This window comes from Hippoglossus stenolepis, chromosome 21 (genome assembly GCF_022539355.2).
Source record: "Hippoglossus stenolepis isolate QCI-W04-F060 chromosome 21, HSTE1.2, whole genome shotgun sequence".
Lineage (NCBI taxonomy): Eukaryota > Metazoa > Chordata > Actinopteri > Pleuronectiformes > Pleuronectidae > Hippoglossus > Hippoglossus stenolepis.
In genome coordinates this window covers 17,311,662-17,334,465 of record NC_061503.1, presented here as the reverse complement: position 1 = coordinate 17,334,465, position 22,804 = coordinate 17,311,662, and the positions used below count along the sequence as shown (strand labels likewise).

Below are 22,804 nucleotides of genomic sequence, written 5' to 3'. Positions count from 1 at the left end.
TTATCGACAAACAAAACGAAAGCACGATAAAGCAACTTTCTCCTGTTATGACAAACTACAGACTCAGAGCATATAAGCATATAATATAATTCAATTTCCTTAATACCTGGTTTGCAATTGTTTCCAGAGCTGCTTTCAGACTGAACTGCATTTTCCACAACTGCATCTGCTGCTCTACAGGCTCCGCCCCCTCGCCGGAATGTTCCCGACATTCTCCTGCTGCTTCTTCAAATGTGAAAGGCGATCTGGAAAATGTCTGCACCCAGTGTTCGGCACATTTTCCAGAGTTCACATCTGAAAACGGCTCAGGAAACAGCGCAGCCTTGAACTCTGAGTCTGACACCTCACCTCCGACGACACTACAACTCTTCTATCTATAATTCTATTCACACTGAGAAACAGCCAGAGATCAGCAGCCCGACACAGAAACAACCAGTGTTGTTGTGCACCAGTGGTTCATCTTCACACTATAACTATAACCTAATAACCTATACTGTAAAATTCTACTCCATGTATTTGCCATATTGTCTAAATCGTACATTTTACTATTTAACCTCTATCAAATTGTGTTCTCTTGTCAAGGGGACTTGATGCCTGTTGTTGCTTCTGCCTGAATTACACTAAGTCATATATTTATTTGACTGTGAATAAAGATGTACCACTTGGCTCCACTTCCTCCTGTTGTACAGAAGTAAAGCTGAAATATCTCTGGTACATCGGTGCGGCCATCTTGTTCTTTCGACGTCACTCTGCACAAAGGAGTTGAGTCGTTTCACACACACACATTAATGGGAAACAAGTTGGACTTGTCGTCCGACGCTCACATTAGTGGATTGCTGAGATAAAACCCGCAGGCCAACGCCCAGCAGTGTGTAATGGTCTCTCAGTGACCACAACCACTGGATGTTAGAACAGACACATGTGAGCACCTTCTGATGACACGCACGCACACACACACACACACACACACACACACACACAGTATGAAAGGACCACAACTTTTGACAGAAATGATAATTAAGCTTTTCATTAATTAACAAATTGTAAAAGTCAGCATTAAAATGTCTGTGCAACAAATAAATAGCTCAATTTCAAATGAATGAGGGATCATTTAAAAAAACTAATTAATGAATAGAATGTTTAAAGGGGACATATCATGAAAATTCCACTTTGTTAGTGCTTCTACAGGTTAATGTGGGTATCTGGCTCATGTCTACCAACCCAAGAACTCTGGGAAAAAAACACTTGTGCGTTTTGTTATGGTTCCTCTAAGTCAGAAACGTCATGCTTGAGTGACTGGAATGAGCTTCCTGTGTATTGTGTCGTCACAATACACAGGAAGTCTCCCTACATGGCCTTGGCCCACCCCACCTCATCCGCCCCCACACTCGTTACGCCGGACACCGACGCGGAAGCACTGGCTGCTAGGCAGCGCAGCCGCCTGGCTGTTCACACGGGACGAGCATTTCTCCGCTGGTCAGCCCCATAGACTGTTATATAAGGTCAGCCCGCGATTCTGCTTTCTCCGCTTGTTGTTGTACCCGTTGAATGTCGGGGTTCTGGGGTAAATGATGGTCTTCATAGCCCCCCACCTCTCTTTCTCTCTCTGTCTGTCTGCTTGTGTGCTTGTAGTGGTGGGCAGAGGGGACATTTAATTATGTGATTGGGAAAATTAAAACTCCAGGACAACAGAAGGGAATACAAAGTATGGGATGCATATTTGATAATTTATATCATATAAAATATGTAATTTATATCGTTTAAAATCATGGGGGGAGAGGGGGGAGGGGGGAGCTGGCTCATTAGCATTTAAAGGAACAGGCAGTCAAAACAGGTCACTCTGTGGAGGGCTGTTTTAGACAGGGTAAAAAGGGTGCTGTTGTTAATCATTGTTAATGATGGATTCATTTCTTGTCTGTAAATTATTTTAGTTTTTTACATTATTATTATTATATTGTTATTATATAATTATCTATTCGTTGATTAATTGAACAGCAAATATAACTGCTTATTTTCTTATTGTATAACCAATGATTGATTTATGTTACGATAACTGATAATTAGAAACTAGTTGTTCTCCATATACAAGGGCTCTGAAGTTCCAATGTGAAAATAAATAATGTATTATTACATTATTATATCACTGAGTGGACAATGGACGCGAGCAGTAGAAGAATTGGTTGGACTGTGATTGTCTGCCCAGTGGAGGAGTGGTCAGTGGTTCCTAATGTTTCCCTCGTTTGGTGTTTCCAGGATTCAAGAAACATTCAAACTAAGTGCTGGACCCTCCGTGTGTCCGTCCCTCCGCGTGTCCGTCCCTCTCCCTGGGAGACGAGCTGGAGTTTTCACACACTTTCCCTTCACACCTCCACCCACACGGTCCTGCTCCTCCGCTGCTGGACTCATGATGCTCGTTGGCTTCTTCTGCCTGTTCGTCCTCTCGGGTGAGTTTTCATTTTTATTTTGAACTCTACAAAGTCAGTGTCAGGCTTTGACGCTCGAATGTAAAAGTGGAAATAAAAAAAGTTGATGATAGTACATAGTATATTATTTGTAAGTTATATATTCTATAATACCAATAATCGATTATCATGTGATATAATAGAAATATTTTAATATTTCTTTAAAAGATATTTTCAAATATGAGTCCATATGTAACTTTTTACATCTAATGTGATAATAGATCCAAGATTAGGGAAATTGTTTTATATACGATAGAACAGCATTGTTGAATTAAACAATTATTGTAAATTATAAATTTACTTTATATTTTGAGTTCCTACTAAATAACGTCAATCTGCCTCCAGAGTGTCAGACGACATAAATCTGGACAAATCAACGTCCAACTGTAGATTCTCCTATTGCAGTCGGATCAAATATCACTATTCAATTAATATTGAATTAAAAGTCTGCAAGTGCTTTGTCTGAATCAGGGTTTTTCAGACTGAGTGCAGCTTTGCCAGGATTCTATCAACACGCATTAGTCTGTGTCTAACAGATGGATCTCAAATGGAGAAGCTATTTAGACGGAGATGAAAATGATTCTGTGGTCAGCTGTCTCTCCACCTGTCGCCAACATCCATCTCTGACCACAAGCTCTGGATGTTATTATTGTGAGCTGGTGATTATTATAAGGACCGTTATCGGAAGTTTGATAAAAGATTCATAAACCTCATTTGGACAGACACCTCTTTTATGTCCGGGGACGAATATTTACCGGCGAAACACAAAATGCATCGTTGAAACTTGAACTGAAACAGCTTTTTAAGAAGATTTTACAATATTTACTGTACTTTTGTGGTCATTTGGTGTATTTCAAAGGCCTTTATATGCAGAGGAATTGTAAATTACATATCTTTCTTCCCCTCTCTTTATTAAAGAGCGTTGTCTTTTAGTTTGAGAGCAGGACTTATTAATCCCACGTTCAGATTCAGTGATGCTTTTACTCAGAGAGTCTCTGCTTGTGCTCAAACTGTGCGGTTGCACTCGGATTCCAGTGTAATACACTATATTCAGCTGTGATTCATGCTTCTACACAAATAAACATTCAAATAAAACAACAAATTCAATGGATGTCGACACAAACAAAACAGAAAATGTTTCTCTCATATAGGATTTTTACATCATCTCTCAGACGCTGAATGTTTCTTTCTGTCTCCCTGTTTTCAGCCGTGGACGTGGCGTCCTCAGAGAAACTGTGCAGTTACCAGGATGTTTTAAACCACCTGAACTTAACCAAAAACAATGAGCTGTTCTTCATGACCCGGCCGGTCAAAGACTACAGACTGGCCACCAACGTCTCCCTGGACATTCTGCTCTACGCCATCCTGGACGTGGTAAGTGTGTTTTTGTTTCAGGAACTGTTTTATACTTGGCAGGGTGTTAGTTGTCCTTTGCTTGGTCATGAATACGCAGCTTTCTGTTTAAAAAAGCATTTTTATGATCATTTTGCTGCTTCACACGTATGTTTTTGCTTCTTCACAGAGAGAAACTGACCAGACCTTCATTCCATACGTCTGGATGTTCATGGTGAGTTTTCTTTTTTTAATTTATCCTCTCTCTGTTGGAAACTCAAATCTCCCTCCCCTCGATATGTTCCCTGTTATTTTCTGCTCATTCTCGACTTTGCTGTTGGTTTTTCCCGTGTAGTCGTGGGAGAGTCAGCACATTTCATGGAATCCCGCCGACTTCTGTGGTATTAAGAATGTTTCTATTCCCAATGAAGTCTTATGGAAGCCGGATCTCACCATTGAAGAGATGTAAGTGGCAGATTGATTTCATACTGAGACAGTGGTTGGACTCAAGGGTGTTATGTCCCTGTTGAGTTGTTTTAAATCAAACAGACCATAATATCTATGATGTGTGTTTGTGCATCGTACAGGACAGAGAAGGATCGAGCTCCTCCGAGTCCTCACCTCACGATCCACAGTGACGGTTTGGTCCATGAGCAGAACGACCTGGTGCTGGTCAGCACCTGCAGGATGCACGTCTACCAGTTCCCCTTCGACACTCAGAGCTGCAACCTCTCCTTCAGGTCCATCATTCACCCTTGTGAGCCACACACACACACACACACACACACACACACACACACACACACACACACACACACACACACACACACACACACACACACACACACACCACCACCATATTACCACATACAATCTGTATTGGGATATAACAAAATACAATTACTGAATTAATATATGTATCTGTGATTCACTTGAGTAGATTTATGTTTGGCTACTTTTCACTTTTACTCCACCACACAGAGCAGATATCTGTACTTTCTACTACAGAGGCACTTTAACTAATGTGAAGTGTTTTCATTAGCATCCTCTGATGGATTCTTCTTATTTACTTTTTAGGCAATTAGACAGGGTTTATTTGTACTTTTACTTCAGTGAAATGTTTGAGTACTTATCTCACCACTGCCTATGTTACATATTTTCTTTCTTAATCTGCCAACCTCACAGTTTTATTAATCATAATTTTTGTTTATCTTCCACCTCAGCTGAGGAAATCCATCTTTTTTCCAACTCCAAATCTAAAAAGGCCACAGAGGAATCCAAGGACTTGATGCGGACGCAGTACGAGTGGCTGTTCATCAACATAAATGTCTCCAGTGAAATGATCAACTCGTTTGGCTTCGACCAAGACGTCATCATTTACACTGTGGGTATCACAGGCTGCAGTTTAATTCAGGCCCCAATAGTTGTAGGGTTGAATTTTGTTACCGACACATCCATTAGTCAGGGGTATGATCCGATGCACCGGAGCTCACACACTCAACAGTGAGGTCACGTTGTGCTGGAGGACAAATACCACTGGAGTGCAGCAGAAACCAGACTTTGAGGATATTTAGAGATTGTCTACCTGCGGCACTTTCTCTCTCTACTTTGTCTTTGCCTTTTTGTCTCTTTCTGTCCTTGCGGTCGTCGCTCTCGTTGAAATGTTACACAGCGACTTGATCTCCGTTTGTAAAACATGACAATTTTAGAAAGTAGTACCCAAGCGCACCACCTACACAAGTGCAGAATTGCCACAACTAGAAATAAACAGCTGTCACTCAACATGATAAAAAGCAAGAGCAGATCGTTGCAGATGACTTTGTGGCGTGAAGCTGTGAACGAGTTTCTGCAGTTGAATCTTTCTCAGACGTGCAGGAGCTGGAAGATCAACTAACCGATGTTGGAATATCATTTGACAGATCAACATGAAGAGGAGGTCCATCCTCTACATCGTCAACTTCCTGCTGCCCGTCCTCTTCTTCTTGTTTCTGGACTTGGCCTCCTTCCTGATCTCAGACAACGGCGGCGAGAAGCTGAGCTTCAAGGTCACCGTGCTGCTCGCTGTCACCGTGCTGCAACTCATCCTGAACGATATCCTGCCGGCCTCGTCCAACAGGATCCCTCTCATTGGTAAAGGTTTTGCAGGGATAGAGAATTGGACACATTTCATCCAGTGTGTAGTTATTTATCTGCATATATGACGCGGCCCTCTCTCTTCAGCGGTTTACTGCATTGGGGTTTTTGGTCTGATGATGCTCAGCCTCCTGGAGACGATTGTGGTGATGTATCTGATGGAGAAAGACTCGGCACCACAAGAGGACAAAGCGGAAAAAGACAGATGCCTGAAGGAGGACAAACGAGGCCAAGTCAACTTCCACAACTGTGAAGAAGGTGAGATTCACTAAAGGCTTGAATATCTGCACAGGTAGTGTCTCCAATAAGGTGACTGTAAAAAGACGGTAGGTTGAATTCATGTTTTCAGCCCTGAAGACAGTTGGACACCTGCAGCTCGTTGCACCAGCTGTTGTCAGTTTCGTCGTCTGTTGCAGTAACCGCTGCAAAAGCAGCTCTGCTGTGAGTTTGAAATGCACCACTAAATTCACATCGCCCTTCACAACCTTAAAGAAGGAGAAAGAAATAATACTGTATCTGCTCATCTATCCAGATCTGCTCCAAAAGGTAATGAATCCTTCCACAACTCTTGTCCCACTTCTCCACAAAATCTAATGGAAACAGGTTCAGTAGTTTTTGCAACAAACAAACAAGGCCCAACATCCCCTCATGAAAAACATCCTATCTTTATTTACACCCTGATCTGAATCCACAACAAAACTTCACTGATTCTTTCCTGACGCATAATTTACACTCACACAAGTTTCACCATCATCCGTCCAGTAAGTTTTGCGTAATCCTTGGCAGATGTAAACCGATATCTATGAGTGTTTGTAATTTGTGAATCTTTCATGTTTCATGTGACGGTTGGGACTTGGTGGAGGTTTCACTGACATTCTAGTTAATTGTCTAATTGCTAATAATCATTTTCTTGTATCTGATGTGTTCTTCCAGAAGAGAAGAAATGGAGTCGATGTGATTTTTCTGCTGATGAAACTCCAGCTGAACAGCTGAAGGTTTGGATTTCATTACACTTTACATATGAAGCCTTCAACTCATAGACTGTAAATAAAGATGGACGACATGACGGCTCTCCAACAGTGACACAGACCCTGTCTCCTCCATGTTAGCAGATGGGACATGGACCAACCTAAAAAAGTCAAAGCACAAATAAATGACACATCATGACTGACATCCATCTTTATTTACAGTCTCTGCTAAATAACCTGAATTAGAACAAAGAAGTAGTTTTTAAATCTGCCATCCCTCTCAGAATACTGTACTGAAAAATGTGTACGTCAAACCTCACAGCTGACGATATGTTTGGGTTCATGATAATAAACCGCAGTCTTCTAAAAATCCTGGTTTCAGCTCAGCAGCAGCCGGATGACGGACGAGTCCCAGAGCGGTGAGAAGCTCGCCGACGATCTGAGGGAGGCGGTCGAGACACTGACTCTGCTCCTCAACAGGAAGGAGGAAGGGAAACCCGGCTACTGGACCAGAAAAACTAGAATCATCAACAAAGTCTTCTTTGCTTTCTATCTCACAGCTGCCACGCTGTTTTTAGTCTGTATGTTCTTCAACTGGAACACAGGACTTTAATTATAACGCTATATACTGATGATCCCTGCACATCTAGTTCTAGTTGCATTAAAGGTTCAGTTTGTAGAATTTAGTGACATCTAGTGGTGAAGTGTCATGTTGCAGCTGAACACCCCTCACATCACCTACCCATTCTAGGGTAAAGGATTATTTTATATTCAATTATCATGGATCCCTTTCACCTAAATCTTACACACTGGACCTTTACAGAATTATATTCTACCATTGAGCAGTAGATTTATATATTTGAAATGTAACATATACATATTGTTAAAAATAAGCATGCCAATGTAAACAGATTTGCATCATAAATGCTCTCTCAGATTTAAGTATGATCCTAAAACATGAGTCTTTCCTTGTTGTCTGCATCTACAAATAATCGTATTTAGCTATTTGCTTACATTGAATAAAAACAGACTTGTAATAAGTGCGCACCAATGCCAAAGGCCCAACAGTCCATAGGTATCTGTCCCCTCAACATGCCTGATTCTTTATTATTCCCAACAGGAGAACGGTGATTATCATAACATTAAATAAAGTGAAAATACTCCTGGATCTAAACCCCTGATCTGGATTCTTTCTTTCTCTTCCACCACGGTTCATGGTACCTAGTAGTGTTTGCCTAATCCTGAGAAACAAAACAAGCTTATATACGAAAACATGTATTTAATGTGTACTTTGACGGTTTAGTCCCATCCACTAACACGGAGGAGGCTGGGTTTATTCTACAACCAGCCACCAGGGGGCAATCGAGACGCTTTGGGGGAGCAGCCATGTGGTTCATCTTTATATAAAAACTGGCCCGACACACAACAAATGTACCAAAGAGTGTGTGTGTGTGTGTGTGTGTGTGTGTGTGTGTGTGTGTGTGAGAGAGAGAGGGATGGTCCCTCACTTTGCCCCGCCCACTTCCAGTGTCTCATTAGTGTCAACACATCTGGTCAGTTTGCCTCCATCGTTTGCTGCACACGCGTCTCACACACTCTGATGCATCTGAGCCCAGTGATGTTCGGTGGCGTCGTCCTGCTGCTGCTCCTCTCAGGTGAGTTCTCTGGTCACAGCGTCCGAGTCGATGATCATCCACGTTATCCTAATTATCCACAGGCCTCGCTGTGAACAGCTTTTAATTGAAACTGCTCTCTCCCTACCTGTCTGTGGTCAGTCAGGACTAATGCTTCATTTTTAAAAGCTTCCTGTCGTGACTCTGAAGATGTCCAGCGCCAATGTTTTGGGACAGAAGCAGAAATCTCAGAGTCAAATATCTTTAAATTTGATCAAATGAATTGAGAGCGAGGTGCAGTTACAGCTGGTGTTGGTTTCCACTTGTCACGTTCTAACTGCATTGGGCTGCACTTGATGCCTTCAAGGTCTAATTATTTCTTCATTAATGGAGATAAAGAATCAAACAGAGGAATGGAAAAGGAGACATTCAGTAAAGTGCACATATTCATATTTTCTTGTATTTTCTGAACATGTTTGTAGTTTTTAATTCGTGAGGATTTCGTCTTGGGGGCCGAAGGTTCCGTGCTTTTATTATTTATTTTAATTATTTATTATCGGGGTCTATGTGGGTTTTCTTGGTGCTTCCTCGCACAGTTTAAATACGTGGAGACTGGGAATTGGGTTAATTGGAAACCAGAATAAGCTGTCGGGTTGAGGGGTGTTTTAATAGAGAGGAGCAAACATTTAAAGAAAGACTTTACATTATCAAAACAAATACAGTTTCCTGTCAGTTAAATACAAAACAGTTAGAAATAAAAGAGGAAACTGCTGGTCAAGCTTTGAACAACATGTATTGGTTTCTTTCCAGCGACGTGGACGTAGCAAACATGTAGAATTTAATGCTCACATTTATTTGGGGGTAGTGTCGTCACTGTTGCCAACATCCGTCCTTCTCATAATGGATCCACGTCACCACAAACACTGCGTATAACTGCAAATGTTCACGTATGGGATGAATATTTAATGATGTAAAACCAAGACCATGCTTACAGGTCTGTAAAGCTGGTCTGTGGTTATCCGGCAGCTGAAGTGCTGATGTTTCCTAGACATTAGGTCTTTGTTCACCGTGTTAGTGTTGCTTGTTACCAGGCTCGTTAGCACCAGATTCAATTATATTTCACTCAGAACCACAAACCTGGCGCTACAGGTAAAAGTCAGAGGATCCCCTAAACCAGTCAGGATTCAATCATTTCTTTATAGGCACCATTTAAAACACAGCAACAGATAAAACCTACAACACTGAAGCGTGTTCTTTAGGGGCGGCGGTGCTCTGTGGCTCGGGAGATGAAGCGGGTCGTCCCCTGAACGGAAGGTAAGTGGTTCGAGCAGAACTGCCGGCGTGGGCCTTCCCAGATGTGCCTCTGGGGATGATGCATAATAGAGAGGCGTTGTTTGTAAGTGTGTGTAAATGTGACTTTTAGCGTAAAGCACTTTGAGTGGTTAAAGTGACGTGAAAAGCGACGGATGCAGCTCATCGATTTCTAAGGGAACAGGAAATTGACAAAACGCCTCTGTGATGGTGGTGGTGGTGTGTGGTGGGGGTTGGGTGCCTTGGCCCCTCGCTGTGTGGCGGGCGTCGGCTCCAATGTCATTTTAGGGTCACACAAATATCACTGCAGGAGAATGTCACGGGTCAAAGTTCACCAAAGTTGCCCCTGGTGGTCTCCGGCGTCTGATGGTGAATGTGTCTTGTTTCCAGGGGGGGCGTCCTCTGAGGAGAACTGCACTTATCAAGATGTTTTAGACTACTTGAACTTCAACGAAAGGTCCAAACTGTTCTACATGAACCGACCTGTTAAAAACTACAAGACGCCCACAGAGGTCCACCTGGATTTGCTGCTCTATGCCATTCTAGAAGTGGTAAGTGGTCGTTATAACTGTTTAATGTCCAAGGAGGTTGCATTGGTCTGTTTTCTCTGTTTGTCTCTCACATCACAGAATCACATTATATCTGGTGGCCATTTATGAACATTATCTATATGCCTCACATTAGCATCATCCTGTCTGTGGTTAGGAAGCGAGAGCTTTCATATGATGGTTAATGTTTTATAATTTACTCCGATAGGGTCGTCATGTTTCCACTTGCCTGGAGGATCGAGAATGAAGTTATAATATCCTGACTTACAGGAAATAGAGAGGAAATATCAGGGGATCAGCGTCGTCATCTGCGTTTTCACAGTTTCACAAGTAACAAAATACTTACAGGGGAATTCATCATATTTTTCTACATCAATTAGGACTTTATTCTTGCAACATTATGACTTTTTCCTCATTCAATTACAACTGTTTTCGCTAAATATTCAGACTTTTTTTTCCCTCATTGAATCACTGATTTATTCTCGTGATATTATGACTTCTTCTCCATTTGACAATAGTCTCATAATCTCATTATATTGTTTTTCTTTATTATGGAATATGGAGAGAATGAGGATCTTTTTTACGTTTCACCTCACAACCTTAAAACACTGCAGTTTACTCTCAGCACGGTGTGTGACGGTGGTGCTCAGTTTCATCTTGCACAGCCAAGATTCCAGGTTTTCTGGCTGCAGAAGATTTTTTAACTCGTCTGTTTTTTCCTCGTAGCAAGAGAAGGACCAGAAATTCGTTCCTTACGTTTGGATCACCATGGTGAGTTCCCCTCGAGGACCAAAGCACTTTTGGACTTCATGAATTCCTTCTCTCCCGCTCTGTTGCAAAACTCAGATGTTGCTTTTGTCCGGTTGAATTCTTCCGCTTGCTTTTCTCCTCTGCAGTGGTGGACAAATGACTTCATCAGTTGGGATCCTGAAGAGTTTTGTGGTATTGACTATTTGTCCATTCCTAATGAATTAATGTGGAAGCCAGATATCACGATTGTGGAGATGTAAGTTTTAAAGAATGTGCACACTCACACTCACAGAGCCCCAATGACTAATTTACCTTTGATTAATTATCATTTATTGACGTTTTTTAGTTGCATATATTAATGTTATTTCATTTATGTTTTATGTCCGTTAATATTATTAGAATGTCTTTTTATCCCATTTTATTATGTCTTTTTTAATTAATTTTTTATATTTGCTTTTATCTATTTGATGGTATTTCCCTTCATTTTTCATGGTTTTGTTCTGCACTGACCTGAATTAAAGGTGCCATACAAATAAAGTTTGATTAACTGATTGATTGATTAATTGATTATATAGGAGAGTGACTGAAGTATTTGAAGTACAAGAAATCCAAAGGAGTAGAGGGATAAAGACGTGAAATTAATTTCCGTAGCTATGTTGCAGTTGCAGTCAACACAGTATACTGGTCATAGTTCATTGTGTACTTTCACTCGTGTTGAGACGCTGTGTGTTTTTGTGTTGTCAAACAGGACAGAGCGGGACAAGGCCCCTCCCAGTCCTTATGTCACCATTACAAGTCGGGGTAACGTGGAGGTTGTGAATGATCAGGTCATGACCAGCACCTGCAGGATGCACATTTACAAGTTCCCCTTCGACACTCAGAGCTGCAACCTCACCTTCAAGTCATTCATTCACTCTGGTGAGGATGGACACTTGTGCTTTTACAAGTGTCAGCTGTCAATCACGATGTTTCACCCCATTTTTGTAACATAAAATATCTCATTAAAACCCAAAACCAGAAACATGAGCACTTGAACATATATCGGTGGGATGATACCTAAAATGACAGAAACCATCTTTGAGAAAAACGTGTATCTTGACTTTTTTATTTGGTCCCATCCACTAACATGGAGGAAATGACGGAGCCACGTCTTCTTTTTTTTTTACCAACCTAATTAAAATCTCCTTTTGGTTTTTTTCTCCCACTTGAGACGATGAAATCAAACTGGTTCGTTACCTCAACTCCTCGAAGATCACTGAGGAGTCTCGAGACGTGATGAGGATCCAGTCTGAGTGGCTGTTCATCAACATCACAGTCTCCAGCATAACAAAGAACGATTTTAAGAACAACCAGACCATGGTCATTTACACAGTAAGTGGAACAAAGCTGCTGTTTGAATTCTCTCTTTCTTCAAGCGTGTGGGTCAATCAGCTGAACTTAACTCAACAGATCAACATGAAGAGGAGGTCGGCCCTCTACATCGTCAACTTCATCCTGCCCATCCTGTTCTTACTCTGTCTGGACCTGTCCACCTTCATGATCTCGGACAGCGGCGGCGAGAAGCTGGGCTTCAAGATCACCCTGCTGCTCGCCGTCACCGTCATGCAGCTTATTCTGAATGACATTCTGCCGTCATCGTCAAACAGGATTCCACTGATCGGTAAAGAAGCTCAGAATCTTCAGCTCATATCAGTAACAGCACGCACACTGGATCAGTGTGTAGTTCTTTATCTGCATGAATGACGCGGCCCTCTCTCTTCAGCGGTTTACTGCATCGGGGTTTTTACTCTGATGATGCTCAGCCTCCTGGAGACGGTTCTGGTGATGTATCTGATCGCGAAAGACTCGGCGCCACGAGACGACGAGACGGAAGAAGAAGACAGAAGCCTGAGGGAAGACAAACGAGGTAAATCCGTCTCGTGCAATTGTGAGGAAGGTGAGAATTGTCTTTTCTACTTGAGTAAACGTAATTAAGTACTTGCTTTTAAATATACCCAAAAGTATTCTGACTTTATCCTCAAATCTAAAGTAACCGGCTCGCTCTGATTGGATCAGTCAACCAATTCACTTCCTGTCACAGAAAGGACAGTAGAAAGTACGAGTAGAAAGAACAGATATTTGCTGATATATGTTGTGGATTAAAATTGAAAAGTACCTAAAACTAAGTACAATACTTGAAGTATACTACGAAGTATTGTAACTAAGTAAATGTACTTTATTACATCCCACCACTGATGGAAAATTGTTTGTATGAAACATAAAGTGTTTAGTCGACTTTTGACTATGATAATGATCTATTTTATCATTATTTCTATGTCTATGATTTGAATTTGACGTGGAAACTGATTCATTGTGTTATTTTAATTGTGTATTAACCATGTTTTGTCTTTGATGCATCTTTTCAGATTCAAATAAACAGTTCTACTCAGACCAAGATCTGTCTCCTGGTAAAACGGCTTCAGAACCTCATGGTTTCAAAGAGGTTAGAGTTAAGTTGCACGTTTTTAAAATAAAATCATAAAAAGAACTGATGCTGTGCAGTAATGTCTGGATGGAGATTTAATGAGTTTTCTTTTTTACATGGATGATGTGAATTAACTTAGACCAGGATAACTATCATATCCTCTAAACCTGGAAAACTCTTATGACGAGATATCAACAAAACTATGAATATCAAATGCTGCTGGTGCCTGACATTGGTTTAATTGTTTACCTCAGTCCACTCTTTGTAAATTGCTTTTCAGAATAGCAGCAGACGACTGATGGAGGAGAGTCACGTCTCAGAAAAGCTGTGGGACGAGATAAAAGCTTTGACTCTGTTCCTGAAGAGCAGAGGAGAAGAACCAAAACCTGGATACTGGACCAGAGTGGCTCAAAGAATCAACAAGGCTTTCTGCGTTTTCTACCTCAGCTCTGTTGCACTGTTTTTAATCTATATGTTCTTTAAATGGAACTAAGACCTGTATTAATAGGGCATGAATAATAAAAACATGCAGCTCTGATGCGGCTTTAATGCAGTAAGAGTGTAATGGGCTGTACACATCATAATCCTCCTGAAATGACATGGTATTGATGGGACTCATTTATTTGCTATGTTATAAATAAAGTAGTTTAGGAATCTATTAATACCTATATTATTGAAAATGAAGCATGTAAGTGTGAGCAAAATGTATGTTACCCTCATAGATATACACTGTGTCCGTGTGCATTGCTTTTAATTCACATTAAAGTGAGACGCATGTTTCCATGTTTTTTTAAAAATTATTATTACAGAGCAGATCTATAGATGCATTAGAAAACCTTTTTATCTTATGTAATTTTAATGGCTTACAATAAGTGCATTCAACCATGAGGGAACAAGCCCAGAACAAGAAGAATCAAGTAAGCCAAACTATAAGTTATACATGTAAGTGCTACTAAACTTTTATTTATTTATTTTATTAAACACGAGAGGTGATGGTGGTTTTGTTAGACATCATCTTCTGAACCACGGTGTAGTTGGAATTAGATAAATAAATGTGTTACTAATGGCTGGTATGTGTCATGTGATTTGAAGCCTAATAAACTTTTTATTCTTTAAAGGGACATAGCATGCAAATTCCACTTTGTTAGTGCTTCTCAGGTTAATGTGGGTATCTGGCATGTCTACCAACCCAAAACTGGGAAAACACTCCTTTGTTATAGTTCCTCTAAGTCAGAACGCATGCTGGCGACTGATTGCGCTTCCTGGTATTGTGTCGTAACAAGGAACTGGAAGTCTCACATGGTCTTGCCCCCGTCCGTCCCCCACTCGTTACTTCGGGTTCGAGGCAGCGCAGCGCGTCCCAAGCCCCGGGCTGTTCACACGGACGAGCATTTCCTGGTCAGCCCGATTCACTCACATGTGGCATTTTCTGGATGTTGGGACTGAGGCAGCAGCTGCTCGGGCGACCGCCGCTCCGGCGTGAGCTGGAATTTGTGTCACGCCACAGCCTGCTGTGTGGAGACTTCGCAGTGTTCACTACTCCCGAACCGACATTCAAGGTACAACAACAAGCGGAAAGCAGAGGGCTGACCTTATATGTACAGTCTATGGGGCTGACCAGCGGAGAATGCTCGTCCCGTGTGAACAGCCAGGCGGCTGGCTGGAGAACGGCGCGCTCTCAGCGGTCTTCCACTGCCAGCTGTGAAGACTTCGCAGTGTTCAGCTCTACTGTATGCCGGGTACAGTAGTTCCGCGGACAGTAGTTCCGGTTACAGTAGTTCCCGGTTACAGTAGTTCCGCCGTACACGACGGAAGCACCGCGGCAGGCAGCGCCGTTCCAGCCAGCCGCCTGGCTGTTCAGGCGACATTCTCGCTGGTCAGCCCCATGACTGTATATAAGGTCAGCCCGGATTCTGCTTTCTCCGCTGTTGTTGTACCGTTGAATGTCGGGTTCGGGGTAAATGATGGTCTTCATAGCCCCCACCTCTCTTTCTCCTCTGTCTGTCTGCTTGTGTGCTTGTAGTGGGGGCAGAGGGACATTTAATTATGTGATTGGGAAAATTAAAACTCCAGGACAACAAGGGAATACAAGTATGGGATGCATATTTGATAATTTATATCATATAAATATGTAATTTATATCGTTTAAAATCATGGGGAGAGGGAGGGGCTGGCTCATTAGCATTTAAAGGAACAGGCAGTCAAACAGGTCGCTCTTGAGGCTGTTTTATACAGGGTAAAAGGTGCTGTTTATATGATCCTTGTGTATTTGACCAAGTATGTTACAGACATTTCATTAAGACCCAAGGAACCATATCAACTTTGGTAAATGGGCATGCTATGTCTCTTTAATTATTTAACAAACTATCGGTAAAGTTCTGTCAGAAAGTATCGGTATGGCCCATGTGTGGAGTTCTCCTCCGGGGCTGCAGGGGGCGCTGCCGGCCGCTGCTGCTCTGCTCCGCGGTCCGAGCAGTGACGTGTATCTCCATTGAGACAGAATCCGCTCGGTTCGCTGCTCAAACTTTCTTCGTTTCCAGAAGCTGCTCGGCTCGATTCTCCTCCTTCCTTCCTCCGCGGGGCTCGATCGTGTGGCGGCTTCAGAACCAGGTGAGCAGGGGGGGCGCTCGGTTCCCCCGGTGGTTGAAGTTGTGTCCCCCGGTGTCTGTGTCTGTCCCTGAAGTGTCTCCTCCTGTCAAACCCGCAGGATGAGTAAAAGCAGCCGAGTGTTGAACCTGAGGGACAAAGTCAGCGGGAACGAGGCGGACCTGAGCCTGTGTAACCTCACCGAGGTCCCGGTCAGAGAGCTGGTGAGTGTCGGGGTCTGCACCCCAGGAAACCAGTCCCACACCGGTCTATACTGGTCCTATACCAGTCCTATATTGGTCCCACACCGGTCTATACTGGTCCTATACCGGTCCCACACCGGTCCCATACCAGTCCCACACCGGTCCTATACCAGTCCTATACTAGTCCCACACCGGTCCTATACCAGTCCCATACCAGTTCCACACCAGTCCTATACCAGTCCCACACCGGTCTATACTGGTCCTATACCAGTCCCATACCGGTCCCACACCGGTCCTATACCAGACTGATCACATGTTCAAATACTTGCAGTTACACAGTGGACCAGAGTAACGAAGTACATTTACTCCAGTTCATGGTACTTTATACTTTATTCCAGATGTTGCATGTTTTTTTTCCCCACTTCATTGATCTGACTGCAGTTCTCAGTTACTTCAATTTAACGTGTTCAAAATGTTAATATATCGTTAAATCAGTGCACGTTTCATATAACTGTTCTCATTCAGTTGTCATTTGACAAAAAGGAGCCGCGAGAATCATCAGTAGACGTCGATGTGGAAATCCATCAAACCCGTGATTCAGTTAAAGTTGTTGAAAACTTCAGGAACCTGCAAATTAGGTATAAAGCTCATATGGAAGCTTCACCACCAACATCCAGAAAAGAGATTTTATAACTTGAAAGGAACCGAGATCTTTAAAAACAAACCAAATTGATGGAACGTTGCGTTACAGAGAAATAAATCAGTTCATGGAACAATCTCAACAAAGGAACCAGAGAATCTAAAAGAAACATATTTAAAAAAGCCAGTATGTTGAGGAAATACAATGAAATGTGTTAATTAACTCATGTTATGATTTGTCCCCGCAGGCTTTATTCCCCAAAGTGACTTTTGTGGACTTGTCTTGCAACAACATCACCTCTCTCCCTGTGAGTATGAAAACAACCGTACACACCCGAGACGCAACCATTTCATATTCCAATCTGTTTTAGTTTTAAATAAGTGAAGTCAGGTTTTGTAGTGTAGATTTTTGAGTGTGTTAAATTGAGATTAATGTGAGTTTGAGTCAGTTTCTTTAAGTCTGTTAATCTTTCTGTTACTTCAGCAAAGTCTGGGAACAACCGCCTCTAACATCCTGTTTCAATTTGTTTCTCATTCTTCTGTCATTTAGCTCCTCTGCACATTTTACCACGTTGTCTCTGACGCTCATTTCTCTTTGACTCCCGTTTCTTTTTTTTCGTGCAGCCAGAGTTCTGCAACCTGACCCACCTCATCAAGGTGGATCTGAGCAAAAACCAGCTGACCTGTTTGCCAGACGACCTGGGGAACCTGGTGTACCTTCAACATCTGGATCTGTACAACAACAAGTTGACTGATCTGCCCGTCAGCTTCTCCCAGCTCAGGGTGAGAGCCCACGAGGTTATTTGTACAGTTTGGATATGAAAAGCTGGATCTCTCATATCTGTACAGTAATCTAACATACATCGAACTTTATGTCTTTAATGGTAAATACTTGGTGATCTACTTGAACCAGTGCTGATTATTCCTGATATATTTTATTACTCTGCTTGTTTTCAATAACATGAAGTGTGAAGTGGCTTCTTTGTGTTTTAATTCTCCAGAGTCTGAAGTGGTTGGATCTGAAGGACAACCCTCTGGAGGCCGGCCTGGCCAAGGCAGCAGGGGACTGTCTGGACGAGAAGCAGTGCAAACAATGTTCCTCCAAGGTGACAAATAGAAAGTGATCAATCATCCGGTTCACACGTTAGTGTTTCAAACTAAAAGTCTGTTTTACCTGTTTTCTTCTCCAGGTTCTGCAGCACATGAGAGAGATTCAGGGCGAAGTCGATCGCGCTCGAGAGAAGCGTCTTTTGAGGGAAAAAGGTTGGTGCCGGGAAATCTTTTTATCTGGGCTTCGAAACTATGTCAAGACAAGTTGTGTAACTGCATTTTGACCAATATATTTTTATATCAAACCTTAAATTATCCCCCCCCCCCCAATCAGAGCTGGAGAGGAAGCGGGAGGTGAAGCAGAGGGAGCGGGAGGCCAAGGAGAAGGAGGTGCGTAAACGAGATAAGGCGGAGGAGAAGGCGAAGAGGAGGAAAGAGTACAACGCTCAGCTGGCGGCCGCAGCTGCACAGGAACAACAGAAGAAGAAGAGCGAGGAGAAGAAGAAAAAGAACGGACAGGCGGCAGGTGAGGACAACAGATTGTTATTTTGCAGCTGACTTGAACTCTCCCTGATCCCAGGACTGAGTTTCTGTACTTATTAGTGTAGTTGATTTGTTAGTATTGTGTCAAATAAGAGTATAATTGTGCGAGAGTTTGTTTAACGTGACACTTGTTGTATCTCAGCAGATAAAAAGGTTGTTGTGGAATCGGCTCCTAAACCTCGACGTTCTCTCATTGGCCTCCTGTTCAAACTCCTCCTCCTGCTGCTGCTGGGATTGGCCGGAGTCGCCGCCGCCTGCCAGCTGACCGACCTGCAGAAGGAAGACGTGTGCGTGCCGATCAACGTTGCCGTGGCCGACGGCCTCTCCTGGGCCAAAGAGCAGGAGGGCGTGGTCAGACAACTGGTGCAAAACCTGTCGTCTGCTGCGAAGGAGTTTCTTGAATCCACGCAAACGTCCAAGAACTAAAAAAAAACCTGAGAGAAACATGAAAACTGACACCTGCAGGTTTTCAGCTCCCCTATGAATCCTGGGATTTTCTTTTTTTTTAACTACGCTGAAATCATGATTTTCATTCAGATGGGCAACCCTGCATCCTCTCACCCTGTTGGTGGGAGGGGAAGACAGAAAGGGGGACGGACAAATGTGTTAAAATCGTCTTAAATTCCTATGGAATTGTTGTCGCGCTTGTATCCTCTTTGTACTACAGCATGTTTTTAAATGTCCGGTGGCCCTGTCTGCTGCACTGGAGCCACGTGTTCACTGCCAGTCAGAGTTGTGCCTCCGCCAATCGGCGTCAAGACTGTGTGAATGTAGAGCTCCGACTTTCACAAGCGTCTTTATAGTCTAACATCAGTGAAAGCAGCTAATGTCACAGCTAATGCAAAGTGGAACCAAACTGATGCACCAGCAGATTTGATCTCGACATGAAAATATCGCACGTGACCGATGTCTGATATTGATCCTGAAAATCTGGTATCAGTCTGGCGCTGGATGAACTTCCTGTCCAGAGGATGAACTTCCTGTCCACTGCACTAAATCAAATTTCACAAACGTTTTGCATGAGTTTGCCCTTTAGCTAGAAATCATATCTTCATCCAGTTTAATCAAATCATGCTTCACACTGTATTTTCCCCACTTCCCTTCGGTCACTGGTTTTCTGTTCTACCCATCAGACTGAACACAAAGCTTTCAATCATTTCTCAATATACAGAAACACATCAGCAAACTCATCACTCGAATCTCAGCTGCAGGATGAACTTGACCTGTTTTGTTCTTTAAGGGGAATCACTTGTAAAAATAGCAGTATGGCTCTTTAAGAGTGCAGCGGTTACAGAGCTTTTTTATTTATCATCTAAACTGACTAAATTAAAGACCGCAGACAGATTACTTCCCTTTTTCTTTTGGTTTCAGCCGTTGATTTCTGAAATGTAACGTCCTCGCTGCCTTTGTACAGCTTCACCGTCGGCGTCATTAAATGGCTTTTGCACAGCAAGAAACACGTTTGTCAAGTTTGTCTTTTTGTTTGTATGTCGCTGCAGTTTGGAAGAACATGAAACAAACACATTTGGTATAATTTACAAGAGATAAAAATGGAAACGCTTCTTTTTCAGACATGATTTTTCCTTTTTAAAATCAGATTACAAAACGTAGTGTTGGAATAACGAAGCTGCAAGTACAATACTTTTGAGTGCAAAGTGCAACTAGTACCTCCAGGCAGAGGAGGAAAAGGAGAATATATTCTGAAGTAAACGATGCAGCAGAGGTCCAGGCACCTTGAAACTATTTATGTTGAGTACTTCGAGTAAATGTACTCAGTTACCTCTGCAGGGTTTGAGGAATCCTAGTTTTACAGACAAGAGACATAGAGTGAAACATTAAATAGAGGACTGTGCTGCATGTGTTTGAAGCAAACATCTGTTTTCAGTCTGTTTGCGTCTCCGGGTGTTTCCTTCACAGCAGGAAGTCTTTAAGACGTCTTCACATTTCACTGTGAGACCAGCTCCTGTCTGTCCCTGCAGGTCTGTGTGTAGTCCCTCTCCTTCACGAAGGCCGTGTCGTCCAGCAGCCTCGTCCGCACGGCCTCGTCCACCGTCATCTCCAGGGTCACCTCTTTGAACACCTTACACACCGACACCTGCAACACACACACACACACCATGTTTACATCCACTGACAGAGCTGTGGTGTTCACAGCCGGAGCACGTGAGTCTCCTTACCTCCTGAAAGTGAAGTTTCTTGAACATGCCCACGCTGACCTCGTTGTCCAGCCCGATTTTCGCTTGAAACTTTTTGACCCCGAGTTTGGTGACACCTAGTGGGAGACAACACACAGTCACTGAGTCAGAATCAAACCAGAGTTAAGTCTGAACGATGGAAACGATAAAAATACCAAATGAAAAGCAGCAATTCAACAAATCAGGACCTAGTCGGAGGGGAAACCACAGTCAGAACTTTTCAACCTTTCAAACAGAATTTAAACTTCTGTCTCTGATGTGTTTGGGTTATTTTGTGTTGTTATTATCAAGCTTTAAGAAAACTTCTTAGGCTGCTCACCGTAGCTCATCATCATCCGTGTCACCTCCTTCCCGAGGCCCCTCCCTCTGTAACCGGCCTCTGGTTTAAAACAACAAACTTTATCAGCATCAGGGACATTTTGGTGCCGAAATGTAATTTTAAATAAAACATGCAGGCAAATTTAAGACATTCCATGACATTAACACTTCACCTGCAATCATGATCTCCAGCTCAGCCAAGGATGGGTCCGAGGGGTCCGTCAGGAAGATGTTGACGTCTCCCACCATGCACTGCTCCTCCTCTACGCCGGGGTCCGTCCACAGCTGCTTGTCCAGGATGATGAACGTGCACTCTGGCACAAAGAAAGAAAACCAAATCAAATAAAAAACAGCTTTTCCTTCAGGAACTTTAAGCCAAGATGAAAGATTGTTTTAAAAGCTGATTAAAAGCTATTTAACTTTGGTTTGAAGCAAAAACACACATCTTTAAATTGGCGGTGACTAAAAAATGAAAATAGTCTGGTGGCTACAGGTCAGTACCCACTGATTCAGGCTGTAATTATAAAAAGCTGTAATTATTTTGTTTATGTGAACGACTCCTCACTGTCGGCGTCCTCCCTCCAGCTCCTCTGCATGTCGTGCTCCTGCTCCAGGGTCAGCGGCTCGGAGGCCGTCAGCTGCTGCAGCTCGGGAGACTTCATCCACTCGTGATACCTGAGAACAGGAGACAGGAGCTGGATCAGAGACACGTTCACCTGAAGCTTCTTTCTGATTCACAGCTGCTGGTTTCACAGGAAACACAACGGAGGAGGACATTCTTCAGTTAAGTGTCCACAGGCGTCACTGGTTGTTCCCATGGCAATGAAGACTGTTGCCGTGGAAACGCTGATCAGCAGTTTTTATGTCTGTGAAGCACTTTGTAAACCTGCTATATAAATAAAGATTATTATTATAACTATTATTATAGGATTGAAGGTTAAATGAAAAAGTCAGATCGTTCAAACTCAGGTGATAAGAAGAAGACAAATAATAGAAGAATAAATGTCTGAATAAAGACCGTTATTGTGGTTATTATATTTATTATAATATCTATTAAATATATTATTACTATTTTAGCATTGAAGGTTAAAAAAACTGATTTTTAAAGGATCATTCAAACTCAACGGCTGAATAAAGACTGTTATTGTTATTATTATATCTAATATATGTTCTTATTATCATGTGATTGAAGGTTAAAGTCAGATTTTTAAAGGATCAATTCAAAATAAGAAGTAATAACAGATGTAAGAAGAGTAAACAGAGCCTGGTTACCTGGACACGTGGTTCTCATTGTAAGGAACCAGCAGGACTCTGTGTCCCTCCAGTGAAATGTTCTCGTTTATCTTCATGACGTCTCAACAACATTAAATCCTCTGGAAACTGTTTCTGACTCCAACACGTTGACAAACACTTCCTGCTTCCCTCACTCGCTGCTTCAAACCGCAGCTGCTGTCACCGACACACCGGGGGAGAGCGCCACCTGCTGGACAGAAACGTAACTTTGCCTATGGAACAACTAGAGAATCAACAGTGAAAACACATTTCAATTACACTCACTGAATTATTCTCTGTGAAATGGTGAAAACATGTTGAACAATGCGACGTTAAAGAAAGTGAATAACAAAAAATATCCTGCACCAAAGTGTGAACTCATTCCACAGTTTTTAATGTGGCAGATAAAGGCAAAAT

General features: G+C 42.5%; 4 protein-coding genes across 8 annotated transcripts; 3 read left to right on the top strand and 1 right to left on the bottom strand.

Annotated features, from left to right (window-relative positions):
• The first annotated feature begins 3,641 nt into the window (after positions 1-3,641).
• On the top strand, positions 3,642-7,508 carry LOC118100951 (5-hydroxytryptamine receptor 3A-like). The gene is made up of 8 exons (XM_047338433.1): positions 3,642-3,836; positions 4,150-4,259; positions 4,382-4,551; positions 5,018-5,178; positions 5,714-5,924; positions 6,015-6,185; positions 6,861-6,922; positions 7,278-7,508. Exons 1-8 carry the CDS (start codon positions 3,642-3,644, stop codon positions 7,506-7,508), a joined length of 1,311 nt encoding a protein of 436 aa, XP_047194389.1.
• A 970-nt stretch (positions 7,509-8,478) lies between these two features.
• LOC118100782 (5-hydroxytryptamine receptor 3A-like) lies at positions 8,479-14,384 on the top strand. Of its 4 annotated transcripts, none has more exons than XM_035146166.2 (10): positions 8,479-8,550; positions 10,210-10,370; positions 11,094-11,138; positions 11,264-11,373; positions 11,866-12,035; positions 12,328-12,488; positions 12,567-12,777; positions 12,880-13,023; positions 13,523-13,599; positions 13,862-14,384. In XM_035146166.2, exons 1-10 carry the CDS (start codon positions 8,496-8,498, stop codon positions 14,072-14,074), a joined length of 1,347 nt encoding a protein of 448 aa, XP_035002057.1. In that variant the 5' UTR covers positions 8,479-8,495; the 3' UTR covers positions 14,075-14,384. The 4 variants fall into 4 exon arrangements, with proteins under 4 accessions (XP_035002057.1, XP_035002055.1, XP_035002054.1 ...); XM_035146164.2 differs by having other exon boundaries at positions 13,523-13,605; XM_035146163.2 differs by having other exon boundaries at positions 12,880-13,053.
• A 1,639-nt stretch (positions 14,385-16,023) lies between these two features.
• lrrc59 (leucine rich repeat containing 59) lies at positions 16,024-20,055 on the top strand. Of its 2 annotated transcripts, none has more exons than XM_035146168.2 (8): positions 16,024-16,191; positions 16,289-16,391; positions 17,258-17,317; positions 17,634-17,792; positions 18,011-18,115; positions 18,200-18,272; positions 18,394-18,585; positions 18,748-20,055. In XM_035146168.2, the coding sequence occupies exons 2-8, from the start codon at positions 16,290-16,292 to the stop codon at positions 19,026-19,028; spliced, it is 972 nt and encodes a 323-aa protein (XP_035002059.1). In that variant the 5' UTR covers positions 16,024-16,191; position 16,289; the 3' UTR covers positions 19,029-20,055. The 2 variants fall into 2 exon arrangements, with proteins under 2 accessions (XP_035002059.1, XP_035002058.1); XM_035146167.2 differs by having other exon boundaries at positions 16,025-16,191; positions 18,745-20,055.
• A 17-nt stretch (positions 20,056-20,072) lies between these two features.
• Positions 20,073-22,561, bottom strand: nat9 (N-acetyltransferase 9 (GCN5-related, putative)). The gene is made up of 6 exons (XM_035146169.2): positions 22,388-22,561; positions 21,681-21,790; positions 21,289-21,429; positions 21,117-21,176; positions 20,780-20,874; positions 20,073-20,697 (listed from the first exon to the last, which is right to left on the bottom strand). Exons 1-6 carry the CDS (start codon positions 22,462-22,464, stop codon positions 20,548-20,550), a joined length of 633 nt encoding a protein of 210 aa, XP_035002060.1. The 5' UTR covers positions 22,465-22,561; the 3' UTR covers positions 20,073-20,547.
• Between the last annotated feature and the right edge of the window lie 243 nt (positions 22,562-22,804).